Source organism: Colletotrichum chrysophilum (genome assembly GCF_026319265.1).
Source record: "Colletotrichum chrysophilum strain AFK26 chromosome Unknown scaffold_191, whole genome shotgun sequence".
NCBI lineage: Eukaryota > Fungi > Ascomycota > Sordariomycetes > Glomerellales > Glomerellaceae > Colletotrichum > Colletotrichum chrysophilum.
This window is the reverse complement of record NW_026517478.1, coordinates 22,792-36,861: the sequence shown is the minus strand read 5'-3', so window position 1 is coordinate 36,861 and position 14,070 is coordinate 22,792. Positions and strand designations below refer to the sequence as shown.

Sequence of the window (14,070 nt, the reverse complement as noted above, 5' to 3'; positions counted from 1 at the left end):
GTCGCTTTGGCACAATAAGGTTTGACTCACTTGCCTAATAATCGATTAGTTGACGCCCATCATGTGGCACAGGACGCAGGAACGCCTTACAAGTGATACACCCAGTCTTCACTTTGTTCGTACTGGCTCGAGTAGCCCTAGGCCGCCTCTGGAGAGCGAATGTGAGGATTTGTGGCCCATTTTTCGCACTCCTGCTTCACTTAGCCGTCCGATCGCCACCAATTATATTGCTTGCCGCTCTGCATGCGTGCAGGGTGTGGGTGCTTACTTGGGGGCTGTTGTGTGTTGCACTGGCTCGGACCAGACCACCTCAGGCGCTCGCGACATGAAGAAGTTGATCTGGCTCCCGCCGCGATTGTTTACAACAGATGGCATTTCAAACGTGACGAAAAGCGGAGTAGATACTTTAGGAGATTTCTGAATCGACCAGGAATTCTCTGTTAAGAGCGAAGAGTCGCTTTATAAGAAGAACGGCCGTACAGTGAAGAAGATTCCAAAGGCAGTTGGGGGCCAAATTTGGCCCCCATCGATCCTATGAAGCTCATGGCAGTACCCCTTCGTCACTCTTTCGATCGGCGTCTACCACACGGAGGAAGTGCCCAAAAGAGGCATGGGTCCGTTAGGCCTCCCGAAAGAACATCACCTCGATTGGCTCCCTGAACGCGTTACTTCTCACATCAGGGACCAAGGGGGCCGCAGCCAGGAGGTTGGCACACGGAACTGAGCCCGGGTCCAGTTGAGGCCACAGCGTCCAGCCTTACCAGTCTGCCTTCGTCTTTGTGGTTGGGGTCCAAAACTGACTGTTACTATTAAGAAGGCCTCCCGGCAGCTTTATTGTCATTACAACGTCCATGAGGAAACCATCCATGCGTACGTCAGCAACCAGTATCGTATCTACGCAACAGCGGCAGTGACAGCATCAACACTCAGTCTCAACCACGACCACGAACGCGACGGTGGCATTCTCAAAGTCTTTGAGTTCACGGCGGACCATTTTCCAATCTCAGTACCAGGCATGGCTACCACGTTCCAGCAGAAGACGCAGCAGTTCCACTTCGGAGGAACGCCAGAACAAAAGATCTTCCTCTGGCTCGGCTGAGGGATCCCGATGGCAGGGTGCCCTCATCAGGACTGACAACAGCCAGACATTGGTCCAAGTCCATCAACCCGCCTCGGACCCTGCCTCGGACTTTTGACGCCATGATGCAATACGGGGATGGTTTATCTTGCCGCCTAGACTTTCTTTGCTGGCAGTGCTCTGTTATTTGCTGCCTCGCTGGAGAGGCATGGGTGAAAATGGACAAACGTCAGTGGAGATGTTCCTCTGAACCTTTCAGGTATCTTTGAGTTCATTAGCGCAGCGGGATATGGCAGCGATCACATCGATAGGCCGATAATACGACGAGACTGTTGCGTCTGGACACGGCCTCAACAAAATGACTGTCAGTTCCAAGCCACCTTATTTCAGGTACACCACACGGGCTCAGAGAAGCATACAACGGTTCCCAAAGTCTTTTGCGACGACAGGTGGCAGCTTTTTGCTTCGATCCTTCCCAAACGATTGTTGAGCCCAACCTCACAAGAGAGGCAAAGTATTACAGCACCAGCTTCATGCCCTGAAGATGATCTCACAGTATCTCTTTGGTCCCCATATCGAAGCAAGAAGCGCACCATCGCGAAAACCTCGCTTAACCGAGGAACGGTTCCGCGAAATATAACATCCAAGACCCAGCTTCACCTAATGCCCCGCGTTTGAGTCTCAACTGGCTTGGCTTCAGCCTGGCCCCAATGCAGTTTAAACTCCTTCAGGGCCGTACCGCTTCAGCACCAATGGCATGTCAGACGTCGCCAACCAACGGCGCTTTAGCCCGACAGGCGAATCAGGGTCTCGCAACCGTTTACTTGGGCCGCTCTACGGACCGGCCGAGATCTTTGCAGCACTCGCTAAACCTCATTGAGCAGATTAGACCCTGGACCACGCTGTGCTTACGCCAAGCATTCACGCAACGAACCGAGTGGCATCGCGCTTCTGCATTTCACACATTGCCTACCTGTCGTCACGTTGTCTGCCAGCGCAGAGAGTCCCTATAGGGGAAAAAGGCCACTCATTGCTCGTTCACTGCCCTCTGGTTGTTCTTGGACGCCTCCTCCACCGCTCTTCCATCGAGTCAGTCGCTGTCACTGTTCCTTCACACACGTCTACCGCCATTAATCATATTGACGAAGGGACTTTGGGCCGCTAGTTCGAGACTTTTGTTGGCCCGCAACTTTTTTATTCTTCTGCCTAATCCGATGGCTCTCGCTTGAATGGCAGACTACCCTTCAATATCGCGGAGATCCCGGCATTAGCTGCTGACGCAGGATTTACGGAACCAGGCTGGTGGCCTGATGGTTTGCCGCGGCCATAGTACCCGAGGAGACTAGAATGCAGCAGGGGGACTTTCACTCCTTCTGTCAAGCTCGCGGACGTTATCCACCCGCGAAGGAGATCAACGGGGATGGAACAGGGGATCGCAGCCGGGAAGCGAAACCTCCCGCTATGGAGACTTTCAAAGTGCGAGCCTGGAGTAGTGGGCCGCTCGCCAAAGGATATCTTCGCCTGGATGCAGGCGAGCTCACGAGTTGAGAGTACAACCCAGACCGTGTTCGATTTCTCAAGCGTTTCTTACGTGACGTATTTCGTCAATGCCACAGGGCTGGACTTGCATGGCTGCCTCTCGATTAGACTTGACACCGCACATGAAGCCATGTCGGTGGCCCGGATCACGAGATTGGCCACCGTCTATCTCCGCGGACAACCCAAGAATATGTCGTCATTCATTGCGCTTGGCTCAAGGCAGCAGTTTCGCTTCTGCAGAAGGATTCAAAGTTGTCTTCTTTCGATTATCATGATATTACACATTCATCACGGCGTGTTGAACGCCTCTGGGGAGTAGTCTTCTATCTAGCCCCGGCGTACCAAGGTCATGAGAACCACTGGCTGACGCGCTCGCGGAAGTTTTCTGGCTTCGGCTTCTCAGGGACGTACTCTGACTCGTGAAGACGGCCTGACCACAGGTCGATCTCGTGGGCGCGAACAAACTGCTCATGTTAGCAACTTGATCATCTATGTCTTGATAAGGAAGCAGACAAACCTTGGTGCGGTGGTAAAGCTTCCAGCCGATGATGGGCACAATGAAGATGGGGATTCCAATGTAGGACGAGATAAAGTCCGCAGTGGACCAGTTGCCCTTGAGGAAGACGGAGAAACCGGCGACGAAGGTGATGACGGTGGAACCGACGAAGCCGAACCACGCGGCGTAGGGCTGGAAGGGCGCCTTCCAAGGCAGGGTGTCGCGGCTGACGCCCTGGACCTTCATGGCACGATGGAAGCGGATGTAGCAGAAGCAGAGGGTGGCCCAGGCGATGAGGCCGGCGATGGTGCTCAGACTGAGGAGCCAGTTGAAGGCGTCAGCGGCACCTCCCGATCCAAGACCTGCGGGGCTCGGTTAGTTTCTGTGTTGAGACGAAAGTCAGGGGGTTTGCCCCTCAATATCAACTTACTCAGATAAGCCAAAGGACCAAACAGCCAGGCGGTGATGACGGCCACGTAGGGAACACCCTGCTTGTTCGTGACACCAAAGATTTGAGGGAGTTGTCTGTCGGTGGTCATGGCGACGATCATGCGGGAGCCGACCCAGCAGTAGGAGTTGCCGGCGGACCAGGCGGAGACGAGGATGCAGGCGTTGACGATGGAGGGCAGGATGTTGATGCCGGCCTGGCGGATGGCGATGACCCACGGCGAGCTGTTGGCGTTGCCGGAGCCGGAGACGAGGCCGGGCTCGCGGGGGTCGACGATCAGGCCGATGAGCAGAGCGCCGAAGATGTAGAAGAAGCCGATGCGCATGGTGACGCGGCGCGCGGCGTTGGGGATCGCCTTGTGGGGGTTGACGGATTCGGCAGCTGTAACCACCACGGTCTCAATTCTACGACTTTTTGTCAGCCCTCATTTCTTTCATTCCTAGTGGCGAAAAGTGAAGCAAAAGTGTGGTGTTGGTGATGGTGATCATGAAGCATCGTCCATACCGCCTCTTGTCTTTTGCGGAAGAAAAGAAATTCTTCAACTTACCCAATGAACGAGAACGATGCGTTGATGAACGCCGCGACGAAGCCGAGAAAGTGGCCGGTTGAGCCGCTGATGCCGTTGTAGTCGACCCAGGCGCCGGGGTTGTGCCAGTAGCGGAAGCCGATGGCCTCGTGGTTGGGCCCGCCGCCGGCGGTGATGATGATAGAGGTGAAGACGAGGCCGATGAAGCACAGCACCTTGATGGTGCCGCCGGCGACCTCGGTCTCGCCGTACCAGCGGACGCTGAGCAGGTTGCAGGCGAGGATGAGGACGAGGGAGACGGTGATGACGACGGCGGGGGTGATGTCGGTCCAGTAGCCGACGAGGATGGCGGCGGCGGAGGCCTCGGAGGCGATGGCGATGGTGTAGCAGTAGCCGTAGGAGATGGCGAGGGAGAAGCCGACGGAGGGGTCGATGAAGCGGGTGGCCCAGTGGGGGAAGGAGCCGGCGGTTGGGATCTGTAAGTGGTTGTGGTTAGATATTGAGAAACTGGGAAGCTCTCGCGAAGAAGAACAACAACATACCAAAGTCGCCAACTCTCCGATACTCTGCATCACGCACCACAGGACCGCGCCGACGACGATGTAGGCGAGCAGCAGGCCGGCGGGGCCGGCGTTGGCGTAGGCGGAGCCGGTTCCGATGAACAGGCCGGTGCCAATGCCGGAGCAGAAGCCGATCATGGTGACCTGGTAGTCGCGCAGGCGGCGCTGGGTGCGGCCGTGGCCGCCGACGTTGAGCTGGGGCTCGAGGATGGCGGCCTTGTCGTCATGGTGGTCGTCGGCGCCGGACTTTTCGACGTCGCGGACGGCGTCGTCTTCCGCGGCGGGCCCGATGGACTGGGCGCGCCTGTCGGACTCGTACGCGGTCATGGCTGGAAGACAAGAAGGGTTACTTCTTCAAGCTGGTCAGAGTCTCCAGGGTTGAATGCGACGTGCGAGGGAACGGCAAGACGAGATAGCCAAGGGGCTAGGATCGGAATCTGATCAAATACTACATTTGGGCCATGAAATTTTTCAAAGTCCCCCATGGCGAAACCGGAGGCTACGCGATGGCATCATCGTCCTGGTCGCGGGGCGTTCCTGGCACCGGTGGGGTCGCGGGGGGCGAGAAGTGACTTTGAGTGCGGTTTGAAGGTTTTGAGGTCTCGAGATAGCCCCTTTTCTCACCGAAGCTGGCCGCGCTGCAGTCTCGGTCTGCGTTCGGTCTGGCAGCCCTACGTGGTCTTGGCGGAGTTTGAGAGCCATCTGGCAGCCCATACGGCTTCACCAGCTCCATTCACAAACGCATCGTATGCGCTGGCAGAACATCTGGGATTGCTTCTCCCACTTCTCCGGTCTCGCAGCCAGCTGAAATTGATGGACCGGTCTGAATTACAGGTACGTAAAAATTCTTTCCAAGTGGCCGCGGCGGTGGGTCCGGGGATGGGCACTTGGGCAGACGGATGTTTAGTGTCCTTTTGACTGTGACCGCGGTGCTTTGTAGGGCGCGGTCCAGAGGTTCCAAAAGCCGTTCGCGCCCGTGGTTCACACCCCCACCTCTGGGATCAACGGAGGCGATGCATGAGTCCTTCATCTGAAAATCTTTTGAGAATTCCGTGTGCTCATCACGCTACTTTTTTTTTTTTTTTTTTTTTTTTAGTACTACCGAGTAAAGCTATGGTGGGTCTGCGGTTCATTGCCCCCCACGTGCGTTTACCAAGGACCTGGCCACGATGGCAAGACGTGCGAGTGAGGAGTCATCTCATCACTCAGTAACACTCAACTAGCCGCGGGACATCGGTTCTTTCGGGATCGTGATTTGCGTCACTTCTATCGCCGTTTGTGGAGAGTCTATGGATCTTTTTAGACAGCAGCTGCAAAGGCCGATGTCACTGACTCCTTGCACACATCTCGGCCCGCCCTTTGCCCCATGCACGGCCCCGAAGACTCCGGATCCGGATCCGAGCTCGGCCGTCAACGACTCTCACGGCATCGTCACCTCACACTTGTGCCCGCGCGGGTTGATCATGAAAAAGTTCTCCATCTCCATGGTCTCGTCGTTGGTGCCCGGCGCGAGTCTCAGCCCCTTACACCTCCTGAAGAGGACCGTCGTGGCCAGGCGCATCTCCATCCTCGCCAGTTCAATGCCCAAGCATATCCGGGACCCCGCTCCGAAAGGTGAGAAGAGGAGCTTCTGCTGCGGTGTGAGCTTCTTGTGATCTAAGAACCTCGTCTCATCGAAGCTGTTTTGTCCATCATCGTTAGCACGCACCCAGACCGAGTACAAGTGGACTCGTGATACTCACCGGTACGGGTCAGGCCAGACCTCCGGGTCCCGATGCAGCGTGTACGCCTGCGTCTCGACCGTGAAGTCATTAGGAATATAATACCCCCCGATTGTGATTCCCTTGGGCGGGACCACTCTCTGCAGCTGCCCGGGCGCCGCCCCGTACAGCCTCAGCGTCTCGTCGATGACCGCGTTCAGCAGCGGCAGCTTCTCGAGCACCGCGTCGTCGAACCCGGTGCCCACGGCGTCCACCTCCTCCTCGAGCCGCGCGCGCAGCTCCGGGCGCTTGAGGACGGCCCACACGAGGTACGTGAGCGTGACCGAGGTGGTGTCGGAGCCGCCGATGATCATGCTCTTGGCCTCGGACTCGACGACCTCCTCCGTCAGCCACTGCTTCTCGCCGGCCTCGCTCGCCTCGATCATGCGCCCGAAGAGGTTCGGCCGGTCGCCGCTGTGCTTGCGGACGTTGGCGACCGCCTTTTTGCCGTAGACCTTGAGCACGTGCTGCGCGTCCGGCGGGCCCTGCCGGGATTTGAAGGGGACGAGGCGTTTGAGGAAGTGCAGGAGGGGGAGCTCGTAGCGCATCGTGTTTTGGATGGAGATTAGCTCGAGGGCTTTCACGTAGTCGTTTTTCTTAAGGGTTGATGTTAGCAGCTGGGCAAGCCCCGTTGGGGGAATATGACGGGAAGGGGCAACGATGAAGCTTACCTCTCCGATTTCCAACATGTTGAACGACTCCCCAAACGCCAGGTGCGCAATCGTATCCGTTGTCATCATGGTCCACCACTTCAACACGTCCGACCGCCCGCCGCCCGCCGCCTCCGTCTGTATCCTGTCGACCGCGCGCTCGACCTTTCCCCGCACGACGACCTCCCAGTCCGCGCGGAGGGACTGCTTCGTGAACACACGCGCGAGCAGGCGGCGGCGCTGGGCGTGCTGGCGCGGGTCGGACATGGCGAAGATGCTGGACTCGCCGCCGTCGGGGCGGGTGGACTCCTCGTACCAGGCGGACTTGAGGAAGCCGCTTCCGATGCGGTGGATGGCGGCGAAGCCCTCGGGGGAGGCGACGGCGACCTCGGACGGGGAGATGCGCACGATGGGGCCGTAGCGGGCGTGCAGGGCGTGGATGTGGTACATGCGGCGGCCGGTCAGGATGTGGTATTTGAGCGGGTAGTGCGTGATGAGGGTGTAGCGCGGGCCGGGGATGTGGCGGATTGGCGAGTGGAAGAAGGTGTAGATTAGCTTTTAGACGATATCGTTAGAAGGATTCCTGTTGCCGAAGCTTTTTGGTCAGGGGTTTGGCGGGAGGACTTACGTAGACTGTCGTCAGGGCGATGTGGATCAAGGCGAGGACGGCGAAGAAGGCGAGGAGGGTCGTGAGGAAGCTTGCCACGGGGTTGGTGAAGTACATCTTGGGCATGTCGTCGATGCTCGACGGGAGCTTATTGGTGTTGGCGGCTGAGCAGGTAGGGAGCAGACGGACTGCTGGAGACGTCGAAAGGGGAGGTCTAATGTGATGCTGTGAGAAATACTCTGCGATGGAAATTCAAGGAAACACCCGCTGCTGGATGGTTCACCACCACAGAGCTCCCCGGCTGAAGTGGGACGCGAGCGTTTGATAAACTGCTGGTTTGCCGGACTGTCGATATCCCGGCGGCAGTGCGGAAGGGCGGCTCACGGCGAACGTGCCTTCGTTCCGTCTGATCAGTTTGGGTTTTGATATCACACCTGGACAAGACGCCGGCCGTCAGGGATGTTGAAAAGGTAAATAACGAGATGTTTCTCTCGTGCTGTGAGACCGGGGTAGATGTTTCGTTAATCTGCTAGACACCCAGCTGGACATGGGGGGAGGGGCCGGGAAGACAAGACAGGCAAGGGAGAGGACGGTTTTTGCATACGCCTTCCCAAGATGAATGGGGACGAATGAAACGATGTCGTGCGAAACTCAATGGCTACACCCGCATTAGCAAACAGCACAGCACGTTTACTTGATTGGATGATGCCCCCGCATGCATTGGAAGCGTGGGGTGCTTGGAAGATGGGACGAAAAAGGTTGCGAGAGCTCTGCCTCTCTTTCTTTGGCTTGTGAAGAGGACTTGGTTGGGTGAGGCGGCAAACAAGGGAGCTCTGGCCACCTTGGGGTGAGGCGGGCATCATGCCGGACGGACGTTTGCGGGGGGGGTGGTGCTTCCGGAACGCGGATGTTGTCCTTCTCAGGAGATGATGTCTTTGAATGAGTCAGCATTGTCTCGCAAGGAGGACCAAGACTGTTTGGGCATGGTTTGCTATTTCTCGTGGCGTTCTGTTCCGGCACGAAGGCGGGAGTTGCCGTCATGAAGAGCTCGACAGGTGTCCTGATTATCAGACGATTTGGACGGCGGACTGCTTACTGATTTGTTCCGCGAGATGCTTTTGTTCGTATTTACGAATGTCCAATGAGTGTATGTTGTGCGTTTTAGGGGATATCTACGATGTATGCTAATGGGCTTTCTAATGATATTCCCAGGGAGTGACTAAAGAATTTGCAAACCTAGCAGTCTGTTGTACTCCAGTACTCAATTGCGCTTGGAATTTTAACTTGGTGACCATTTCAGTGACCCGCTTCAAGATCCCTCTCGAGGACCTCAGGCTCCGTGTCACCGTCACTGAGAGGAGTGTACTCCGACACGCCCGTCGTGAAGTAGCTCGTCTTGCTCACACTTTGGCAGTGAGGGCAGTCGCACCGACGGCTGACGAGCATATGCCCAATCTGCGGGAGAAGAACATAAAGGTGAATAGCCCTAGTTTTCAGAAAATCCGTCAGCTTCAGACTGCAACCATACTCGGCAGGGAGAGAAAGGGGAAGAAAACTCACGTATCAAGCATCAAAGGCACGGTTCCATATGTGCCGAGAACAACCTGGCCCCTGTCCCACGGCTCCCTGATGAGCGCCCAGCTGATGAAGAGGAAGACCAAGTGGAAGATGCCGAGTGTGACATCAGCAAAGAAGATGTTTGACGGCGTGAGGGCTTGGATCGGGGAGCCGAGGGCGGCGATGAGGTCGCGGCGGATGATGAAGAGGCCGAGGATCGCGGAGGCGGCGAGGGGCAGGATGCCGAGGGCCGGGAAGGCGCAGTTGGAGATGATGCCGTGGATGAGGAGGATGATGAAGGCTGGCGGGAAGGCGAAGATTGTGATCTTGCGGAGGACGATGTTGGTTGCTTCGGAAGCCATGATCGTGGCTGGAAATTTGTATCCTATGTGTTTCGGTGGTCTGCTATGATTGTGGGTGTTGTTGTTCGATATGTGATGTCGAACCCCGACTTGAAGTTGGGTTTTATCTTGGACTTATATCGTGACAGACAAGTGCCACGACGCCTGAGGACTACACTGGACACATTGTAGTTCGCCCATGATCTGCAACAGCCGGGCGCGGTAGTCTATCATCAGCCTCATATTTGGAGGAGCTGATAGGTTGGAGGTTGAGGATGAGTCGTTCGAGACTGTGGCTGGTCGCCTTAGAGGATCCTAAATTGGGAGAATTGCAGCAGTGTAAGGCCGGTACGTAGCCATGAAGGAACGGTAAGACGTATGGTCTCAGAAGTCTAGATGTTAGTACTTACACCGTGACATACCCAGACAAGGTAACATGGACTACTTTGGGGCTGTGTACCGAACTAAATGACGACCGCGCCCCTGCATGCATGCCGCAGTAGGCTTCGGAATCCTTCGCAGGCAGCCGGGGCGGCCATCGGCCCCGCCCACGGGCAACGAGCCAATTGCTGATCGGGACGGGGCCGGGGGTCGGATGGGTACGTGCACTGTTTTTCGGCGGCTAGGCAGATTTCTTGGTGTTGTTTGTCGTTGGTGCTGTTGGTCCTTGCGGCTTGCTGGCGCTGTGCCGCTTCCTTGGTAAGAGCACGTTTGGATCTGGTTGGATGGTGAATGGGACAATGGATCCTTAATCAAGTGTCAGATTCCCGAAAAGGAGACCCAACAGGGCCAACAGAGGGGCCAAGTCAGGCTGTGGAAGCAGGGATGATGGGTGATAAAAAACCCCAACCTATGTTGAAGTGCCCTCGTTGGATTCCTTCGCTCCTAGACATACGCCTTCTCTGGCATAGCTGGTGCCTTGAGCAGGTGTGCAAATCTTGCTTTTCTAACGGTCTCCGGGGATGAGGCTATGTTCCTAGGAGTGAGACAATGTCTTACCTGACAGGGCTGTTGTTCAGTCTGATAATTGCCTCTTTTGCAATCGCCGAAGATGTATTCCGCCGACCGCCCGGCCCGGGGCCTACGAACGACTACAGCGACAATCCGATTTACACTCTTGGTGAAAAAGTGAGATTCGTGTGGGAGTCAGATCCCCTGAACGACATCTGGATTTGGAACAATAAGGCGGACAGTACCACCGGAGATCGGTCTTCGGCCCGGATTCTACGTATGTTCCCGACAACATGGGGACCTTGCGAATGCATCGCTAACGGCTGTCTTTTCCCAAATTTGTAGAGAATTATAGTTCTCTGGACTACACATGGGAGGTCAGCTATGATGGCTTCCCCGACGACGCCGATCTATCTCTGCCTGTCTTTTACCTGGCACTGTACAGTTCCGGGTCGGGGGCGATAACTGCTACGTCGCATTATTTCAACATCACAGAAGCCTCGACAACCACAGCAGCGGCTTCGAGCCCCACGTCTTCGAGCCAGAGCCAGGCTTCGGCTCCCTCAAGCTCTCCTGCCGCGACCGAGACATCTTCACAGTCACTTGGCACGGGGGCCGTCGCTGGGATAGCCGTTGGCGCAACGCTGGGAACCATCCTCGTTGTGTCCATGATCAGTTGGTTCGTATGGAGGGCACTGAGGAAGAGGAAACTTGGACAACCCGACAAAGGAGGCGAGACCTTTGACAGCCCTGCTTATTCCCAATACCAATACACGGGGTTGAAGACGGATACCATGTCAGCGGGACCAATCGAGGCTGACAATACTTCTCAGAGACCTCCCGAGATGGACGGAGGCCATCATGTTCACGAGCTTTACGCTGGACGGCACTGAGAGAAAGGAGTAGATAATGCAAAAGATACCAGATCACAGCAATTCTAGAGATAATAGGATACAGCTTCCAAGACTAATACACATGGGTACGTACCTGCTTTTGTATTGATCCCACAGATACCTATGAAATCAACTTGGTAGCCGTCTGTTCTTTCCTATTTCTTCCCGTAGTCTCATTGCTACACGTTGGTGGAAACTATGTAAACAACTACACAAGCCCTAAATAGGCTAGTAGAGGCGTAGAAAGACATACAAGCTACCTTTCATAGAGAACAGGAAATAACGTAATAGAGTGCGGGATTCGAGCTGATATGGGTTCAACTATTTATACATCGTGACATAATTGGGGTAAAACGCCAGACAAAACCAGAAGCGCAACGACCGCAATCAGATAAATCCCATAGCACCGTAACGAAACGAAAACAAAATACCTGATAAAAATAGATAAACACCGAATCTAGTAGTGATATCCATAGCTTGGTCTGTTGGGACGTACTTCTCCCCAACTGAAATCCATATTCAGGGGCATCCTTGAGTGCTCAGCCTCGTCGTCGACCGCGTCCAAATTACGGCCCAGCCATGCGCAGTCCCAGAATGTAATCAAAGCCCAAAACTTGATGAATGAGTGAACGTACCCGAAGAGGATCTGGTAAGGCAGGAGCAGCAGATCTGAAGGATACCGCAGAAAATGGGGTACGATTTTCCATACCTTGGTAAAGAGCATAAAGCAGAGGAGCTTCCGCATTTCGGTGGTTAGAAACTCGTCAGCGCCCAATGCGCTGTAGTAGGTAAACATCAGCAAGCCATCCCACAACAGCGCGAAGTTAATAAGGCCAGTCAGGTAGACAGTGAAGAATGACCACGGCATGCGCTTGATGAGAACCCTGTTGCTTTCCAGCATCATGCACGGGTTGCTCCGGAACGTGGTCCTGGCCCAGCGGATGAGTTGACCACGGAATTTGCTGAGCGACTCGTCGCCGATCGTGGTCCAGATGGTGCATTCGTCCGTCTGCTGGAACTTAATGTCCCAGTCGTGCTTGTAAGCTTCGCGGGTGAGGAAGTTGTCGTCATCCGGCCCGAGGCCTTCCTTACCGCCGAAAAGACCAAAGAAGAATTTCTCGTTACAGAACCGATGCATCAAGCCGTCGGCTTTAAGAAACCTGCTGCGGTAGATGGCGGTGCGGCCAGAGACCACAAAGACTCCGCCGTCCATGCCGTTGGAGGCCCTGAGCTCGTAGTTGTGGCGCTCGAGGTAGAGACAGCCGATGAAGTTAATGATTGAAGACATGCTCCAGAACTTACCAGGACTTGTACGCCGGACGCACTTGTAGGTGGCCACCACACCCATGGTTGGGCTCTCAAAGGGCGCGAGAGAGTGGGGGATGAAATCCTTACTGGGCCAGAAGACGTGGTCGTCGGCGAGGATTGTGAATTCTGTTTCGACTTTGGGTACGGCATGAGCGACTTGCCGGCGCTTAGAGGGGTGCGGGATCGCGCTGACGCCGATTTGCGTCATTGGGTACGCTTGACGGAAGTGTTCGAGGAAGTCGTCACACCGCTGGCGCATGGCGGCTCCGACGGTAACGACAAGGATTGCGGCCGGCCTGTTCTCCAGAATTGAGAGCATGCACTCGGCGAACTTGGGGTTGTCGGGATCGATGGTGGGGAGGATGACCGTGACATCCCTGGATGTCCAGAGCTCTCGCGACTGCATGGGCGAGGGTCTGTAAAAGTGATATCCGCAGAAGCCGATCGCGAAACGGTAGTACCGTGCGATGAAAATCCAGAAAAATGCGGCAATCCAAATATCGCGGTCAACATTCTCGAGTAATTCGCTGTAGTAGATTATCGTATCCCAGAAGTACCATACGTTACACGTAACGCAGATTAGAAACAGAATGAAGTGAGGGTTGTTTCGGATGAAGTCAATAGATACCATAGGGATGTTCGCGATGGAGGAGAGGATGGCTCTGAGAAAGCTTCGGGGCTGTTCTTCAATATCTTCCATCCGAATGTTGTCATCCTCCACCTCTAGTTTGATATTGTATCCTGGCATGTTGTGAGCTTCGGTTTGCCTGATGATAAGACGTAAATCGTATCGAAGTTCTGAGACGAAAGATTGCTGAATGTTGCTGAATGTTGTGTGATATTGTTTGTTGCTACTGTGGGTTTTCTGTACTGGCACGATTTGCTGGACTTGTCTCGAGTCAATACCATAAGACTACTCTTATAGTGACTGCGAAGCACAATGAGGATATTGCCTTCTCTGTCTTGCATGAACAACTGGCTTCATTATCGACTAAGGCAGACGAAGAAGGCATTGTTCGAATCCCTGCGCCTCATCCACACAAGAGACACTGTGACGGCGATTCGAAAGGGGACCACAGAGACATCAAAGGACTTGAGCCCTTTGTACTCGACATCACAATGTTATTGAGCAAGTTTGAACCAACAAAGCAGTTGTTTTGGCTGGACGAAGAACATTGCCTTTATTTACTGTTCAGACTAAATGAGAGAATTTCAGTTTTCGCATCCACATGCTTTCTTTCTTAGTCACAATGCAAAAGTTGTACAGTCTCAATACAATAACCAAATGCTAGCTCCATCGTTTGCGTTCTTGAACGGCTTGAATCTATCGTTGATCAATGGTAAAGTCTTGACTTA

The 14,070-nt window shown here is 54.9% G+C and overlaps 4 protein-coding genes across 4 annotated transcripts; all 4 read right to left on the bottom strand.

Annotated features, from left to right (window-relative positions):
- Positions 1–2,964: 2,964 nt before the first annotated feature.
- On the bottom strand, positions 2,965–4,974 carry COL26b_012804 (uncharacterized protein; the record flags this gene model as incomplete). The annotated part of the gene is made up of 5 exons (XM_053185440.1): positions 2,965–3,081; positions 3,135–3,475; positions 3,544–3,965; positions 4,109–4,563; positions 4,630–4,974. The coding sequence occupies 5 exons, from the start codon at positions 4,972–4,974 to the stop codon at positions 2,965–2,967; spliced, it is 1,680 nt and encodes a 559-aa protein (XP_053030613.1).
- Positions 4,975–6,067: 1,093 nt separating this feature from the next.
- Positions 6,068–7,790, bottom strand: COL26b_012803 (uncharacterized protein; the record flags this gene model as incomplete). The annotated part of the gene is made up of 4 exons (XM_053185439.1): positions 6,068–6,326; positions 6,390–7,003; positions 7,079–7,612; positions 7,686–7,790. 4 exons carry the CDS (start codon positions 7,788–7,790, stop codon positions 6,068–6,070), a joined length of 1,512 nt encoding a protein of 503 aa, XP_053030612.1.
- Positions 7,791–8,960: 1,170 nt separating this feature from the next.
- Positions 8,961–9,583, bottom strand: COL26b_012802 (uncharacterized protein; the record flags this gene model as incomplete). Its single annotated transcript, XM_053185438.1, has 2 exons — positions 8,961–9,069; positions 9,225–9,583. 2 exons carry the CDS (start codon positions 9,581–9,583, stop codon positions 8,961–8,963), a joined length of 468 nt encoding a protein of 155 aa, XP_053030611.1.
- Positions 9,584–11,863: 2,280 nt separating this feature from the next.
- On the bottom strand, positions 11,864–13,462 carry COL26b_012801 (uncharacterized protein; the record flags this gene model as incomplete). Its single annotated transcript, XM_053185437.1, has 1 exon — positions 11,864–13,462. The coding sequence occupies one exon, from the start codon at positions 13,460–13,462 to the stop codon at positions 11,864–11,866; it is 1,599 nt and encodes a 532-aa protein (XP_053030610.1).
- Positions 13,463–14,070: the final 608 nt, after the last annotated feature.